The sequence below is a fragment of the Stegostoma tigrinum genome, chromosome 8, assembly GCF_030684315.1.
Source record: "Stegostoma tigrinum isolate sSteTig4 chromosome 8, sSteTig4.hap1, whole genome shotgun sequence".
Lineage (NCBI taxonomy): Eukaryota > Metazoa > Chordata > Chondrichthyes > Orectolobiformes > Stegostomatidae > Stegostoma > Stegostoma tigrinum.
The window spans coordinates 100,796,916-100,815,653 of NC_081361.1; the positions used below are offsets into that span (position 1 = coordinate 100,796,916).

Here is an 18,738-nt window from a genome sequence, read left to right on the forward strand (position 1 = left end):
AGCTGATGTACCACATGGGAAACTGATGCAGAAGATTTCGCTGAGTCAAATTAAATTTTCAAAATTGAGATCTGTGGATTTTTATGGGTTAAAGGCAGTCAGGGGTATGGAGCAAATAGAGTTTGCTTTCAAATCCCATTGAAGTGCAGAGTGGGCTTAAGGGGCCAAATGGCCTACTTCTGTTCCAAAGTTCCCACATCCAGCAGTATAGCTTACCATAGTTTTTCTCTTCAGTATAACCTTTGGAGAGGATGTACGTGTAGACAATTTTACTACAGTTTCCAGTGCTGCTTCGATTATGTTGAACTTCAAAGTGATTGTTTTCTACATTGGGATATAAAGCATCAAGTTGGCAGACTTCCAGGAAGTGAGTGGCAAATAATGTGAATGCCTAAGTGGAAAGAAAGCAAATAATATGTTTCAAATGAGGTGAGACATTGTGGTAATGTTACTGGAATAGTAATCCAGAAAATCAGGCTAATGCTCTGGGAATATGGGTTCAAAGTGCCCCCCAGTTCCCCATCTCTTTTCAGAAATGGCCAAGGAAACAACTTGATTCAGGGCAATTACAAATAAGCAACAAACGCTTGTTATGCCAGCAATGCCTACATCCGACGATAAAAGAAAACTAAATAATGCCAAACATCCAAGGAAAGCACTTCAAAAAAGCTGCCATGTCGGGGGAAATGCATTTCCTGCTCTGTAGTATTGCCATGAGGCAACCAAAGCTGTGAGTAGAGTACTACAGCCACGAGTCAAAATGTTGTTGCAGCTTCCTGATCTGAATATATAATCTAGAGTGACATTGTCGGTCCAGTGTTGAAGGAATGGTGCACTGGCAGAGGTACAATCATTTTATAAGCGCAAAGTAATTCGAGGTTTCATCTGGTGTCTTCAGACGAATGTTAACAGTCCCATGACATAATTTCAAAGAAGAGAAGGGGAATTTAACCGCTGGTTGGCCTGGCTAATATTCACTCAAACCAAGATCAGTTAAATAGGTTATCTGGTTCATTATTATATTGCTATTTATGGGATCACTCTCTGTACAAATTGGAATGTGTATTTACAAGGTCTGAAATACTTTATAATGCCCTTTATTACTTTACCCCTTACTGTGATTTTGGCTAATGTTGTTTACACAGTATTTAGAGTACAGTTACTGGTCATATGGCTGAACTAGTCCATGCAATGCTTATATTCCATATAAGCCTTATTTCAGGAACAAAAACAAAGTTGCTGGAAAAGCTCAGCAGGTCTGGCAGCATCTGTGCAGGAGAAAAAGGAATTAACATTTCGGGTCCGATGACCCTTCCTCGGAACTGCCTTATTTCACTTCAGTATACCGCTCTATTCATGTCTCCTTCACTTGTTTACCCAGCCTCCCTTAACGCTATCTATGCTATGACCCCAACTATTCATTGAAATATTGAGTTTTACTTCGAGGCATTCTTTGAGTATCAATGGTTTTTCCTCAATTCCCTGCTGGGTTTATTGGTGACTTCTCTGTACTTATTGGGCATAATTCTGCACTGCCACTCAAGTGGAAACATTTTCTGTACATCTATCCTTTGGGCAAAACCTTACATGCAATGAAAACTGAATCAGTAATTGGCCATTTGAGCCTTTCAGCTGCGACAAAAACAGCTGATCCACATTATTCTTCACAACTTTTTCGTACAATTTTACAACTTTACAATTTTTCCGTGTTCAAAAAAGCGAAAATGCATTTACGTAAAACTGTGGACGGCTGGTTTGTAGGAAATCAATACATGGAATTTTCAAAAACCACCCACTGGTACAGGGGGCCATAAAGTTCTGTCCCATGAAAACACCTTTATAATACTGGACCTCTGACAGGATATCCCTCAGTCTTCTTTATTGTGAGGAAGAGAAGACCCAGACTTCTCACTCTTTCCTAATATGTGTAATGACTCCGTTTTGGTTCCATTCTTATAAAAATCCCACTTCTTCACACCTACATGACCAAACTCTTTACCTTGAAACTGAGCAGAAATTCACAGACTGCATGACAGATCCCAATGCCTTCTTCCGTACTGGTTCCTCTACCCAATTCATCAATTATAATGAGAGATTTATCAGTGGCATTATGCATGATGTATGTTACCTGTAAGAAAAAGAAGAGATGCATACTGAATCTTATAATCATCAGCATAACTTTCAAAACCGTCATATTGTTTCTAACTGCACCTTAGTTTGGACTTGTTAGGAGGAGGTAAGCTGGTCAAATTTTGTATCCAATTGGCTAACTCTCTCTGGATTCCACATGATCTAACTTTACTAATTAGTCTGCTATGCAGAACCTTGTCAAAGGCCTTGCTAAGTTCCAGGTAGATGGCGTTTACAGCTCTGTCCTCATCTATCATCTTGGTCACATCCTCAAAAAACTCAAATTAAGTTTGTGAGATACAATTTCCCATGCACAAAGTCATGCTGACTATCCCTAAACATAATAATACTGGAAATTATGAGATTACTTCAAAACTCTGAAATAGTATTGTTTTGTTGCAATAAGAAAAAACAAATTACATTTCCTGGCATTATTCAGGACCTCAAAATTTCAAAACACTATTTTAGCCGGTGCAATAGTTTTGAAGTGTAGTCAATGTCTTAAGCTGCACGGTCATCAAACTCCCTCAAGCAGCAATGTGGTAAAGACCAGATAATCTGTTTTGGTGAAGTTGGGTGAGGGATAAATATTGCCAGTACAATAGGGGCAACATATCAAAATACTATCACAGGATCTTTTATGTTGACCTGTTATGCCACTCAAGAGATTTATCAGTGAATTATGCCCGGTGACTGTGCCCTGACTGAAAAGGAAGAGATACTTATTGAATCTTCTAATCACCAGCATAGTCAGCATAAGAGGTCGCCCAAGGCATATCCTCTGACTGCAGCATTTTCTCAGTACTGCACTGCAATATGACCCCAGATTATGATGGTAACTAATGATACCCTACCAACGTTTCTAGATGACTCTAAATACTTTCTCCATTAAACATAAATTATCATAAACGCAACATATTCAAAAAGATCCAAAGGGAAATTTAAAAATGTATTTACACCTCTTTCATCTCCTTCATAAAGGTTGATGAGTTTGTTTCAATGTCATCATCTACGCCTATCCTGGTAAAGATCTGATCAGCTATTCGAAACGAAGCATACTCAGCTGGAACAAAGGAACCTAGTACAGGAGAAAAGAATGCTTATTTGTTACTCGTCTTCAATTTTTCCGTATTCAAAAAAGCGAGAATGCATTTATGTTTTTTTAAAAAAATTCATTGCTTCTTATAATCTTCTTTCAGTTTTATGCAAATTACATAGAACTTACATCAATAACACACCACTTAACCCAGCCGGACCATGCTGGTGGCTATGTTCCTCACAAACTTTCGCTCATATTAATGGCACCTGGTATTCCCACAACTGGGAATATTTTTTATGACTTGCATCATTAAACCCCATGAATTAGTTTTAACATTAGCATCACTAAGATGTAGTTATCTGGGGACATGTAAATTTAAGGGTCACCAGACCTGAAACGTTAACTCTGGTGTTTCATCACAAATGCTGCCAGACCTGCTAAGCTTTTCCAGTAACTTCTGTTCTTGTCCCTGATTTACAGCATCTGCAGTTATTTTGGTTTTTAGGTATTGAAATTTAACAGATTTAAAATCCTAACTCTTAAAAAGGTGAGATCTTTAACCAGTTTTTCCTCTCCATTTTGTCTCTTCAGTATTTTAAAGGCCTCTTCAGTTCATCCCCTTACCTTTCTCTTTTTGAATGAGTTGTTTATTTAAGTATTTGTGTGTAATTTCTTTGTTTATTTTTGGAACCTATTGTTAATGAAAAGTCCTAACATACCCATTGCAAGGTGAGATGATTGGAGTTCAGGAGAAGTTTAACAGTGATACTCTCTCACCCCATACTGGTTGGTATTTGGTCCCTATATCAAGAATGAATTGATATACAGGATCGTACACTGAAGAGAGGAAGTGAGGAAGAAAACGGTTAAAAAAAACACCCTTATTGCAGTTAAGAATTTAAATCTGTCAATCTTTCAACATCTGAGTGTGTGACCCCTCCTTCAAATAAGTACTAACACTTTGCTGTGCTCAGTATGGCAGACAATGTAAATGAAGTTAAAATAAATTACCTTGCACATTAGTAAACAAGCCCTGTTTAATACTTCTAATATACTTGATCTCTGTTATTCCAGTTTATATACAATTATGAGACAGGGATAGCAAGCCAGACCAAATCAGAGTTGTTCATGGTAAATTCTCAACACAGTGAAACTAAATCATTTAAAGACCCCACAAAACTGCTCATTTCTACCTAATAAGACTCTTAAGAATCACAGAAATTAGACACGTTTATAACTTAAACAGAAATTAACAAGTTATTATTAATCCTTTAACTTTAGTAGACAAAAGCTAAATCTAATTCATGTCCATGATTTAAATCCTATCTTCTCTGATTGTGAACCTCACTTGCACACTGGATAGACAGACAGACAGACACTGTTAACGGATAAATTTTTTTAAAAGCGAGAAGAATTATATCTGGCTAGTTAGATAACTGTTTCAACAATGAGTGCCAGGTCTTTATGGAATCCTTCAATAATGTGTTGTATTCCAGACACAAGGGATTGCATCTTGCTTGAATTCTGAGTTTACTGGTCAATGCTAACAGTCTTTAGCAGGCTCCGAGGAATGTTCATTTATTCCTTATTGTTATGGGTCAGGGCAAACCCCTGAAAATGTTCAGAAAGTAGTCTAGACCCTGACATTTTCTTATTTTTGAGGTAAATGTAAGGTGTTGCGTTCCAGATGAAATATGATTGGTGAAACTACAGGATTTAAAGCAAAATACACTTTTTCATCCACTATAGTACAATATAACAAAAGAAACAAGAATTTGGAATAACAACTCCATTAATTAAGCATTCCAGTATAATAACGTCCTGCAAACACACTCTTGACAAAAGGCAAATTCAGAAAACAGATTGTCTCACGGGCAACTCCCACAGCAGAGGGAGAATCCCTAGCTTTTGGCTGTTACTGTAAAGAGAGGGGAAAATAAAGCTTCCACTTATTCAATACCCCAACAGCAGCTGCTGAAAGCTCTCCAGCACCTGCAGTTCCCATTATCTCTAAAACTAAAAATCCTGCTTCTGTAGGAGCTCATTCAGGCTGCTTCTGTCGTTCCAACTTAAAAAAAAACCAAGACTTCTAAAGCAGTTTACTCTCGTAGCTCTGGTGGACTACTCGCTACATCTGCCGTAAAACCTCTCTTTAAAAAAGCCCAGGGTAAAATATACAAATTAAGCCACAGTATCATAACACTTATAAACTGGGATTCTTTCCTCGGAACGTTCAAAATTTTTTTAACTGGATATAAAATTAGAGACAGTAAAACTGAAAAAAAAAATTTATAGACCGGCAGCTTCTGAGTACAAAGCACTCCACTCAAAATTCCAGTCAAAACCAATCCAATCTGTTGTTTCTCTTTCTTTTTCATCATTATCTGTGGTTGGCTGGCCAGCATTGGCCTCCACTTGATCGACCAACACAGTTATCCAACCAACTGCTAGTCACTGACATAACCCATCCTAGTGCTGAAATGACTGCAGTGTTCTTAGAACAATAATTAACCATAATTACCTTGCCAGGCCAGTTCCCATTTGCAAATATAGATTGTTTGTTCTGTTTCTTTTTTAAACAAGCTGCAGTTCAAAGTTCAATTCTCAACTTTAGCTCACAGTTCCAACAAAAATGTAAAAAATAAAGAAAAACATGATAGTTTCGACAATATCCCCTAATGACCACACATGCAGTTCTTGGTAATGTAAATAATAATGCTAATTCTTGGTCCAGCTGAAACAACTTGCATTTATAAAGGGATGGTAAGAACTGCTGTTGCTGGAGTCAGAGATAACACAGTGTGGAGCTAGAGGAATACAGCAGGCAAGGCAGCATCAGAGGAGCAGGAAAGTTGATGTTTCGGGTTGGGACCCTTCTTCAGAAATGGGAGAGAGGGAAGCTCTGAAACAAACAGAGAGAGGAGGGGGTGGGGCTGGGGAAGGTAGGTGGGATGGTGATAGGTGAGTGCAGGTAGGCAATGGTGGAGATTGGTCAGTATGGATAGGTGGGAGAGAAGACAGACAGATTGTGTCAGGTCGAAGAGGCAGGGATGAGAGGGAGGTTTGGTTATGAGATGAGGCCAGGAGTGGGGAGATCATGTTCCCTCTCAGTTTCCTCTGCTACAAGGAAAACAACGTTCATCGGTCCAATCTCCCTTCATAACCAAAACTCTCTAGCCAAGGCAACATCCTGGTAAACTTCCTCTTCACCTTCTCCAGTGCAATAACATCCCTCCTATAATGTGGATTCCAGAACTGCACACAGTATATTTGCTGTGACCCAACCAATGTTTTATAGAATTTCAGCATGACCTCCCTGCTGTTAAACATTATGCCTCAGTTAATAAAGGCAACATGCCATTATGGATTCTCTTTTGCAGCCACAGACATGTCTGTATATTCCCCTTACATTGACTCCCTTACATCTACAGCCCTGCTATTCTTCCTCCTCCCTTCTTGTGCAGCAGACCCACCATGGTGCCATGTAGTTGGTTCCCACTGCTTTTCCCTGCACAGTCATCTTCCCCAACAATATCTAAAGCAAGAACAAAAACAAAGTCGCTGGAAAAGCAGAGCTGGTCTGGCAGCATCTGTGAAGGGAAAAAACAGAGTTAATGTTTTGGGGTCTAAGGAAGGGTCACCAGACCCGAAACGTTAACACTGTTTTTATGCTGCCAGACCTGCTGGGCTTTGCCAGCAACTTTGTTTTTGTTCTGGATTTACAACATGTGCAGTTCTTTCGGTTTTTATTTAATATCTAAAACAATATATGTATCTATTGCCACAGGGGGCACCTGCCTTCTTCTACTCTGCCAGACGGTCACCCATGCCCTTTCTGCCTGCTCCGTCTTCACCTGCAGAGTGACCACTTCACCGCACATGCCCAGCAAGACCTGTTTAGCATTGTGGTCAGAGATAATGGGAACTGCAGATGCTGGAGAATCCGAGATAACAAAGTATGGAGCTGGATGAACACAGCAGGCCAAGCAGCACAAGCTCCTAAGACGCTGCTTGGCCTGCTGTGTCACCCAGCTCCACACTTTGTTATCCCTGTTCAGCATTGTGAATGCTTCACAGTAAACTCACCTGCAACTCCAGTTCCAACATGCTGTTAACTAGTAGCTGCAGCTGGACACCTCTTGCACATAACTGAAGTTTCCATTCTTTACCACATGGCACAGGCGGAGCATATCACGAGTGTAAGCTCTGCTGCCATGACTTTCTTTAAGTCCCTTAGTCACTCCTTTCTTTAAAAATAAATAATTTTGTTTCTGCAGGAATATTCTTAACTTAGTTCCCTATGTTAACTTACCCTACTTTGCTTACTAGTGTAACTTTATTATACTGACCATGACTTCCACTTATTTTTTGTTTTTATTCTCAGTTAATCCCTTCTTTCAAAAAAAATACACTTATTAAAATCCTGAAACAAGCAACACACCACTTTCCTGTGGTGTCATTGTCTGATTTGCTTTCTCTATCAGCAGACACCTGATGTTAAAACTAGGACTCTCTTCTTAATATAACCCCTTGCTTTCTCCCCTCTTGCTGCTGTCCATCCAATTCTGGGGCTCAGTTTATCCTGTTGCTGATTTCCTTTTCTCTGTTCAGTTACGGGTGAAGTACTGCATCTCCGATCCTGTGCCTCAGTTTGTCCTGTGCTGACTTCCTCTTCCTCTTCCTGCTCAGCTAAAGCTGAACAATGTAGTCTTACAAACCATGAACCAAAAAGAAAGCAAAAAGCACCTCTTGCACCCTGCACTGAGGGAAAGAGGTGAAATAAAATTCGACACCAAGTCACTTAGAGTACTATTAACAGTGGTTTTGAGGTTTAAAAATGAATAAACTGACGGTGAAGGAACATTGAGATATGAGGTCATGTGAAAATGCTCTTACAAACTAAATTTAACTTGATACATAGATATACCCAGAGTCGTGAATGTTCAAATGTAGGTCTTTAGAAAACAATGTTTATTATTATTTGTTTTTGCAATGTAACTAATACTCATTTCCTAACAACCTGGAGAAGCTCTTGCTGAAAAATTGCAATCCTTAAAGTGAGGGGGCTCCCACAGTGTTTCAACCAGAAATTAACAAGGATACTAATGGTGAAGCAGTAACAGATCAGATCAGTGCTTATAACGGACAATACCACATGGATAATCAGTTTATCCTTTCCGTCACTCTACATTCACTGCCTCATCACTCCAAACTTCCCACGCACAGTTCTATGCTGTCTGACCACTGCCGCAACTGCAGTTCTATTTTGCACCTTCTGGTCAAATCCAATTTCCCTCTACTGTGATCCTACTCACCAATCTGTGCTATAATTTGACACAGAGCAATCTGTTTAAGGTAGGTGGACTTTCCGCTCATGTTAGGCCCAGTGACAATGATGAAGTTGTTCCCATCGGAGATGTACGTGTTATTAGCAACAGGTTTCTCCATCGATATCTTTTCAAGAATAGGATGTCGTCCCTGCTTAACGGCCAAGGTGTCAGTGAACTCTGGACGCACTAGACCAAAATGAAGAACAATCAGTCATGAAAACGTAGTTGGATTTTAATGTTAACTGCCTGAATTTCCTCAGTGGTTCACTATAATATTGAGTCAACACCCTGGACTAACACATGGATTTCTTTCCATTCTCCGCTGGCCAATCAGAAGAATCATGAGCTTTTTACTGGTGAATGTTGCAAGCAAACAGCAACAATACTTCTTTACCTTCACAACTGCTAATGACTGAAAGGTGCAAAGTTCAGATTAGGGATTCAAATGTACATAAAATCATTAGTTATTATAGACTCAAAGGCTCATTGTGCCTGTGTCAGGTCTTTGAAAGAACGTCTTAATCAGTCACTTCTCCTGCACGTTCTGCAAAGCCTTGCAATTGTTTCTGTTTTAAGTATTTATCCAACTCCCCTTTGAAAGTTATCACTGAATCAGTTTCCTCCACCCTTTCAGGAGTGCAAAAATCCATGCAGATCAGCTGGATCTAGGTAAATCTCCTTGACAGGCAGTAGCTGATTTCAGTCAGACTGTATCTTTCAAGGACAATTTGAATTTATATTGCACATTTCACATAACAAAACATTCCAAGATGTTTCACATGAGCACAGCTTCACTGAATGTGGCACTGAGCCACACAATGGGCTATTAAAATAGCGACCAAAAGTTGGTTAAAGAAGTAGTTTTTAGAAATATCTTAGAGTAGAGTAGACAGGCAGGCATTCTGTTGTGAGCTGCTTCTATACTGGAACAGTTTGGCTAGAGATTGACTTGCCAAAATCTATAGCATTCCACCTAAGACACTGTTGGTGTTCGAAGCCCCTGCTGTAATGAGTGTACTTATGCATTCTTTATGTCCTGAAGTGAACTGAAACAGCTAAAGACTTGTAACCTTGTTGGTGCAGATTAGAAGACCTCCAAAATGAATTATTCACTCAATTATCAAGGAATAGAAGTTCAAGGCAAGTGAATGAGCTGAGCAACGGATCACAATCTACTTGAATGGTGAAAGCCTAAATGTAAACTCCTCCTCCTACATTTTCAGGCCAAATGTTGGAGTCCTATAATTGGTCTCATCAGGGTTATGGCAGTAAATAATCATTTTTCACTCCTGATTATGTATCCAGCCCTTACGAAATATTATTATTGAGGATGCAATGGCCTAGTGGTATTATTGCTGGACTATTAGTCCAGAGACCCAGATAATGTTCTGGGGACCCAGGTTCAAATCCCTCCACAGCAGATGGTGGAACCTGAATTCAATAAATATCTCGAATTAACAATTTAGTGATGACCGTGAATCCACTGTTAATTGTTAGAAAAACATATCTGGTTCACTAATGTCCTTCAGCAAAGGAAACAGCCATCCTTACTTGGTCTGGTCTATGTGACTGCAGACCCAGAACAATGTGGTTGGCTCTTAACTGCCCTCTGGACAATTAGGGACGGACAATAAATTCTACCAAGTTAGCGATGCCCTCATCCCATGAACGAATAAAGGAATACATGGGTGAATGTCAAAGATACAAGTTAAGACTCTACTGTGTTGTGCAACTGCAGTTTAATAGCTTGTTCAGTTCTTAATATGGGCTTATACATTAAAAATGGTCATTTTGATCAGGTGCCAGAAGGTTCCTGAAATGCATGAGCTAATGCATTCAGGAGGCAGGACAGCAAACTACACAGAATGTAGACCTATGCATTTGAATCAAGTCAGCAAAGTGACCTCGGCATCCTGACCTTCCCAATTTTCCTTGCCCTCCTTGTTTTCCTTAACCTCTTCACTACTGCTCCTAACTTCCAACTATTTGTTGCACTGCACTGTAGAAATATTATCCATGCCTCATCCTTCTTCTCTTCACTCTATCACTGTAATTCATATTCCTTTCTCGGTCACTTGCTTATTAGCCTCCCCAAAAGTGCATCAATGCCGTCCACTACAACCATTCCATCAAGAGAGCTCCACATTCTCCCCACTCCGAGACAAAATGTCTCCTGAATTTCTTATTGGATTTATTAGTGACTATCATATACATATGGCCCCTAGTTTTAATTACCCATGAATATGAATATTCGTTCTCTGCATCTATCTTATCCAACTACTTTGTAATTTTTACTATTAGACCTTATTAGATCACTTTTCAACCTTGTCTTTACTGAGAAAGACTGTTCAGTTTCAAGGTTCTTGAGTAGATTTGTAGATTTGAGTAGAGTGGATGCTGTGGTTGGTTTGTTTACTGAGCAGGTTCATTAATTCACAGACGTTTCATTACCCTGAGGGCCCCAGAGTTTAAATAACAGGCGGGAAAACACAACAGTACTTCATTGGAGGCTGCACTTATTATGTTACCCTGCAGGGTAATAAAATGTCTGCAAATTAATGAACCAACCATAGCACTGTCTAGTTTTACTGAATCATAACTTCTTAAAAACATAACTGAAAATCTTACAGTGTAGTTAATTGCTAGATTATGATTTACAGTTCGATTTGTGTAAAACTTCTCATCTGTGCAATGATTAATTACACTTAGTTTCTTTCTCAGACATTTATTTTAAACTTTGCTACTCGTAACACAAAGATTAACAGGAAAAAAAACCCTTGCCATAGTCTGAAAGAGTGCAGGTGTGCGCGAAGGACAGCAACATGTCCAACATGGAGACTGCATCTGACAGCTTGTACAAACAATGGATATGTCTGTAGATGTCACTCAGGAGTTTGCAAACTACCCTGGAGAAAGGGAAAAAAATGCACTTCAAGTCATTAGCAAAACAAAATATTCCTAATTAGTGCTTCATGACAAATGAGCAACAGAAACCATCCTATTAAGTGTTATACTGATGCTAATTTAAGTCAACTAGGTTAATTTAAATTGTAGACAAGTACCAGATGAGCAATTCAATGAAGAATAATGCATTTGAGTCTGGCATTGTGAAATGCATTAAAAGAAAGACTTGCATTTAATGTCTTAGTAAGTCTCAAAGGACTTTACAGCTGGTGAATTACTTTGAAGTAGCAGAGGAAACTTGGTAGCCAATTTACACACAGCAAGGTTCAACCATTAGGAATGCAATTACAATTAAGCAACATATTTTAGCAGAAGGATAAACATTGACCAGGACACCAGAGAGAATTCCCATACACTCCTTTGAAAGAGAGATGTGGGATCCTTTACACCCAAATGTGAGGTAGGCAAGGGTTTAGTTTAGCATCTCATCTGAAAGAAATGCAGCATGCCCTGAGTGCGACAATTTCAGCATGGATTTTCTACCCAAACCTATAGAGCAAGACTTACTCCATTCTGATATAGTGGCAACAGCACTTCCCACTGAGCTACAACAGACTTCCATTCACTGCATTTCATTTTCAACTCATTTCATTTTGGCTTAATGACACCTGTTATGAGAACATTCCAGATTTCTTGAAAGAACAAACATTGCATTATGAATATTGTTAATCTCCTTACAGATAGGTCATATGGTAAATCTCCCGCAAAGACTCTTGACACCGCTCATTCATTTTAATTAAGTCAGCGGTCGTGAAGTTGTAAGTGTTCTTCGTTACGGTGACCTAGAAAGGAATTCATAACTTATAATAGAAGCTTTTCTGCAGGACTCTGAACATGTCAAACCAGGATGCCCATTTTGTAATCTATACAGGATGCAAGCAAATTGCTAAAGGCACTTGGCAGTGTCAAGTATCTAAACTCAACCTGCTCAATATACGTGATGTGGAGCTATACAAGGTGAAAGTGCATCATTGTGATCATGTTTTCATTTAACTTTATCTACAAAGTTCACGTGGCTTAGTACAAAATTACTAATATACTGGGGATGCTTTCTAATAGGGAGAAAAGATAGTAGATAAAAGTAAGAAATATACAGCATATATCACATCCATCCTAAACCACTCACTATCAAAAAAAATTGTAAACACCACTCTGTAACCTTACGGCCAGAATATCAACTTTGGTTCAATGAAGAATGCAGGAAGCACCCTAGGAATAAAACCTGACATACCTAAAAATGAAGTATCAACTTGTTGAAACGACAAGCAACAGAAACACCATTCAATTGTTAACAAAAGCAGTCCTACAACCAAGGGATCAGGTCTAAGCTCAGCAATCCTGCCACATCCAGATATGAATGATGTTGGACAATTAAACAACATCCTCAATGATGGGGGAGCCCAGCATATCCATGCAAAAAGACAAGGCTGAAACATTTGCAAGCAACTTCTGCCAGAAGTGCCAAATGGATGTGCCATTTGTCCTGAGGTCCCTCACATCTCATCTAAAAGCCGACAGTTCTCCATCACACTGCTCATCCAACAGCGAAGCACTCCCTCAGTATTACACTTTGTACTGCAGCTTTCTCTCAATGCTGGACTGGAATATCAGCCATACTTTGGCTGGAATCTCTGGATTTGAGTTTAAACCCACAATCATCTGACTCAAAATGAGAGTGCTATCACTTTTTTAAGGGGTTCTTTGTAACATATATCTTTGACCAAGTTTTTGGTCATATCTCTTAACACCTCAGGTGACCTTATGTCAAATGTTGTTTGATATCACACTGCAATGCACTTGAGGAAGTCTTACTACATTAAAGGCACCATAGAAATGCAGGTTATTCTTGGTGAAAACAGAAGTACAGCCACATTTTTCAACTATAAGGGTTGCCATCCCCAAAATGTTCATCATCAGCGAGATATTCATCATCATAGTTAGGACCTTTTGGAATTTAATGATGTGTTACAAAACAGTATCATCTATAACAGAAGTTGAATTGATTAACGCACCTTCATAAACTCAGATGGCAACTGCCCATTAGAGAATGAAGCTCCCTCAAAATTCAGCTGAATGAAGAATCCTCGGGCAGTACTGAAGCTGGTTTTCAGAGGCAGGTTATACTTTTCTCCCAGCTGTGATATCATTCCTACTCAGTTCAAAATGAAAAAGTGACAAAAAGGATGCCTTCAGCTTAACATAAAATTGATTATAGAAGCATCTCTTGTCGAAAGAAGATGGTGAAATGTTCAGAGATGTCAATTATGATTTGATCTGCGATGTTTTAATCCAGTGGAGAGAATATACTGAATGGACTAGCAGACAGAAAGAAAGCACCAAAGGAAGAATCTTTTTAAAAGGAACACCTCAAGGTGTTCCAAAGTTCTATGGCTAATGAAGTGCTTTTATGCAGTAGTGGGATATAATGCAGATAACATGGTGACCAATATTTGGACAGCAACTCCCGTTACATGTAGCAACGTCCCACATGCAGCAATCTTTTTCTTTAAGTGATGGGTGCGAGTAGCAAAGACATATTTAAAGGGAAGTTAAATAAGCACATGAGGGAGAAAGAAACAGGATATGCTGATGGTAACAAGGTGTGGAGCTGGATGAACACTAGGCCTGAAACATCAGCTTTCCTGCTGCTAAGATGCTGCTTGGCCTGCTGTCTTCATCCAGCTCCACGCCTTGTTATCTTGGATTCTCCAGCACCTGCAGTACCTATTACCCCAGGATATGCTGATAGGTCTGGATGTAATGTGACAGTGCTGAGGACCTTAAACACAAGCACAAACCTGTGGGGCAAAATGAGAACTGCAGTGCTGGAGTCACAGTAAATACACTGTGGAGGGGGTGGAACACAGCAGGTAAGGTAGCAACAGAGGAACAGGAAAGGTGATGTTTCAGGTCTGGCTTGTTTCCGTGCTGCAATTTCAGTGTTCTTTTACATAATTTATTTCAACCTCATCTGATTTAGCACAGAACACAGGAATTTTGTAAGACAAGCATAGACATTTTGAAATCTCTGGTATTCAACTAAGCAATAATGATTACCTTAGAGGGGCCATGCGTAGACTTGGAGACCGTTTCGTCCAGCATCATGGCAAATGACAACATCTTCTGATTGCCAACCATTTTAACTCCACCTCCCACTCCCTGGGTGACATATCCATCCTGGGCCTCCTCCAGTGTTGGCCTCTTCCAGTGTCACAATGACACCACCCACAAACTGGAAGTCCAACACCTCATAATCCGCCTCGGGAGCCCACAACCTGATGGCCTAAACATGGAATTCACCAGTTTTAAAATTTCCCCACCCCTGGTCTCATCCCATGAGAATCTAGAACATGCTCTCTTTAACTCAACACTACAGCAGAGGTTGCAATGTTGAAGTCCGCTTAGAGCGTAATCCCTAAGCAATCAGTGAACCCATGAAACCTCCACTTTATTTATTAGATTGCTGTAAAAATTCTTCAAAAGGTTACATCTAGTTGGCTGAAGTCTAAATGTGCACTAATAACCATTAAACACATCACTGATCTTGAAAGCTGATGTCAAATTTCCCCAATATGATTAAAAGGTACATAAAATGTCGAATTATAAATTAATTTTGATGAAGTTTATTTACAAATTTTTAGCTTCTATCATGATATAATCAAAATCATTGTGAAGATACAGACTTAATGTCTATCAAAATTAAGTGAAGAGTGATAGATTCAGTCTTTTGCATGTCCTTGTTTGCTGTGTGTGAGAATCCTTCAGTGTTACCGAATGCTGAGCTTGATGCTGTCACTACTCCCTGACTCCTGGAGATCATTCTGGCTTTACTCCAGACTTAAACTGTCATTGGTAAAAGGTAAATACATACCACAGACTTGTAGATGCTTGTGAGTTGCCTTTGTTCGACACTGACCACAAAATTAACTACATCAGTCTACCGCTCTACATACCATATATCCTCACGGTAAATGTCGAGCTTCTGAGACTAACATTCCAGCCAAAAAGTAGGGGCTGACTTTTACTCAAGTACCATTTTCAGAACGTTGAACCCACCCTTTCTAATCATCTTACTATGGTATTGATGCCAGATTGGAGACTGATCTTGCCAACACCACCCTAAAAGGTAATTAAGAAGCACGTTTACAATTCTCCCAACATGAAGAATTGAACAGCCATCTATGAATGAATATGTAGGTTTTGCACCTCTGTAAGCCCTTCCCAGCAATGCCCATATCCCATGAGTAAATATAAAAACATCAGGACATGTTTGACTTCAGCAGCAAGCAGATGGTAAATAGAAAGATTTTAGATTTTTATGGCCAAAGGTCTGCGATTGACTTTTACATGAGATCAATGATTACTTGCATATATAAGGTACTTCAAACGGAAAAATGAAGAAATATTGTATTACTTTTCCCTACTGCAGCATCTGTTTCATGGAAAATATACTGTTTGTAATTATGCAAATACAATCAGCAGAAATGTATTTGCCTGAATTTATAGCATTACAATTTTAACATGCAAATCCTACCCAGTTTAAAAATTTAAATTTGTTTATGAACAGTTTCACCTTCACTTGTCAGGCACAGCATTATCAAAATATGGAAGCAATACCTGCTACATCATCAACAATCTCTGTGTATGTTCGCCGAGCAATATCAAGGAACTCGTTAATATTTGGTCTGACAGCATAGCATTTCTGTGTCCTCATATTCAAACAGCCTTTAATGTACCTGGTATCATCATTAATGACAGTTTTGATTTGGTCCAGAATAAGGTTAAATCTGTAATTTTCAATGTAAAATCAAATGCAAATCATTATTCAAAATGTATATTTAAAAATTAATCTTTAATCAAAGAAAGCTTAAAACAATACTGCACCCTCAATGAACTTTCTGAATTTGGAACCAAATATGAAAAGCATAAAAGTTATGTTACATCTACACAAATCATTGGTCAGAAACCACCTGAAGTAATGTGTTCAGTTCTGGGCTCACAAGTTGTCAAGGCTTCAGAGAGACTGGGGAATTTGTACAGAAGTGGTTATGGATTAAATTAAGAAATGAGAACCACCATCAAAACTGTCTCCCATTCGGCAAGTTCTAGTTCAGACTGAGATAAACTGCTGATATCTAAAGGCCAGTTACAGGTTAACAACTAAAATAATTTGGGAGAGTGCATGGTTCCATTTCAAGTCATGCTTTATTTTGAAAATGTGTAAATTGAGATTCTCGGGGTGCCAGAAATGCTACATATTACAGGGGGTGAGAAAAGCTGGATCCATGAGGTAACTGCCTTTAGTTGAAGTGCATTTGCAACAGCAAGAGAAGCAAGAGTATCCACCAGCCTGAGCTGGCCAAAAAAATATAATATTGATTGGCTGACATCCTTGCCCTTCACCCACCAGTACCACCACCACCGTCACTACACTCCCGCCCACCCACTGCAAATTCCCCTTCGGTACCTTTAAATCAGTCAAAAAAAATGTTTAACTGCACAGAACGAAATCTGTGGATAATGCAGTTCAGTTTTGTCACCTGCAAGTCCTCCTACAAACAAACTCTCTTCCCAGTTTAAGTATTATCAGTTTGATACTCATAAATCTGGTTAAGTCATTGACCTAATTAAATCTAATTCGATCAGGCAGTTTTTAATGAAATAACTACTGCACAAAGCCCTTCATTTACTCTTGGCTTACCTGCTATCTTCCAATGAACTGCAATAAGCCTTTAATAATGGTGTCTTGCAGGCTTTCAGAGTTCCCTGTGAAACGCAAGCAATGATTGTGAATACGTTAAAAAAACTTTAGTAAAATCGTTCTTCCCTATTTCCAAGAAACAGCTGATTTTTACGAAGAGAAAAATTTACACATCAAATTTGTTTCTTGCCTCATTCACAATATCTATCACGTCCCTGTGATAAGATTGCTTAATTTTCTGAAGAAGGTCCTTATCTGAAACATCAGCTTTCCTGCTCCCCTGATGCTGCCTGACCTGTTGTGTTTCTCCAGCTCTATACTGTATTGTCTCTGAATCCAGCATCTGCACTTTGTTATCTCTTAATTCAAAAACCAATGCTTCTCTATCTTGGTATTTTTCTTTGATCTTGAAAGGAAACTCCTCTAATCACCATCTCACTCCATTTAAATTAGTGAAGGAATTCAACACAGTAGAAATGGAAAAAAAAACTTACTTATGTGGGAGACTCAAAAGCAAGGAGGACGCAATGTTAAAAAAAGAGGGAGGTCAGTAGAGGGCAAACATCCACTACACTATTAATTCATTATTAAAATTACAGCGCTCTTCTTTGAGGCTTTTCTCTGTTTTGATACCCTATATCTAAAAATCTGAAAATTAAATCTTTTTATCAATAGCTTCCATCTCTGAGGTGGTTTCTGGGCAATTTATATCCAACAATCTGCTCTGAAAACTCTACTCACATTTTGACAGCTGTAACAGATTCCACCACAGTAAAAGAGACATAGAACACAGAACAATATAGAGCAGAACAGGCCCTTCGGCCCTCGATTTTGCACCAACCTGTGAACTAATCTAAGCCCCTTCCTCTACACTATCCCATCATTATTCATATGCTTATCCAAGGACTGTTTAAATGCCCCTAATGTGGCTGAGTTAACTACATTGGCAGGCAGGGCGTTCCACGCCCTTACCAGTCTCTGAGTAAAGAACCTGCCTCGGACATCTGTCTTAAATCTATCACCCCTCAATTTGTAGCTATGCCCCCTTATACAAGCTGAAGTCATCATGCTCGGAAAAAGACTCTCACTGTCCACCCTATCTAATCCTCTGATCATCTTGTATGTCTCTATTAAATCCCCTCTTAGCCTCCTTCTCTCCAATAAGTACAGACCCAAGTCCGTCAGCCTTTCTTCATAGGGCCTGTGCTCCAGACCAGGCAACATCCTGGTAAATCTCCTCTGCACCTTTTCCAATGCTTCCACATCCTTCCTGTAATGGGGCGACCAGAACTGTACGCAATATTCCAAATGAGGCCGCACTGGCGTTTTGTACAGTTGCAGCATGACATCACAGCTCTGGAACTCAATCCCTCTACCAATAAAACCTAACACACCGTAAGCCTTTCTAACAGCACTATCAACCTAGGTGGCAACTTTCAGGGATCTATGTACGTGGACACAAAGATCCCTCTGCACATCTACACTACCAAGAATCTTTCCATTGACCCGGTATTCTGCCTTCCTATTATTCCTCCCAAAGTGAATCACCTCATATTTATCCGTATTAAACTCCA

The 18,738-nt window shown here is 39.3% G+C and overlaps 1 protein-coding gene across 1 annotated transcript in view; it reads right to left on the reverse strand.

The window, feature by feature from the left end:
* Nucleotides 1-18,738, reverse strand: part of msh4 (mutS homolog 4) — a 115,619-nt gene that overhangs the window by 10,595 nt on the left and 86,286 nt on the right. Inside the window, exons 11-19 of the mRNA XM_059647700.1 lie at nt 17,165-17,229; nt 16,081-16,250; nt 13,476-13,612; nt 12,142-12,245; nt 11,281-11,405; nt 8,485-8,685; nt 3,090-3,208; nt 2,000-2,128; nt 217-391 (exon numbers count right to left, since the gene is read on the reverse strand). Of these exons, the coding sequence (XP_059503683.1) occupies nt 217-391; nt 2,000-2,128; nt 3,090-3,208; nt 8,485-8,685; nt 11,281-11,405; nt 12,142-12,245; nt 13,476-13,612; nt 16,081-16,250; nt 17,165-17,229 (1,225 nt within the window). The remainder of the gene's footprint in view (nt 1-216; nt 392-1,999; nt 2,129-3,089; nt 3,209-8,484; nt 8,686-11,280; nt 11,406-12,141; nt 12,246-13,475; nt 13,613-16,080; nt 16,251-17,164; nt 17,230-18,738) is intronic.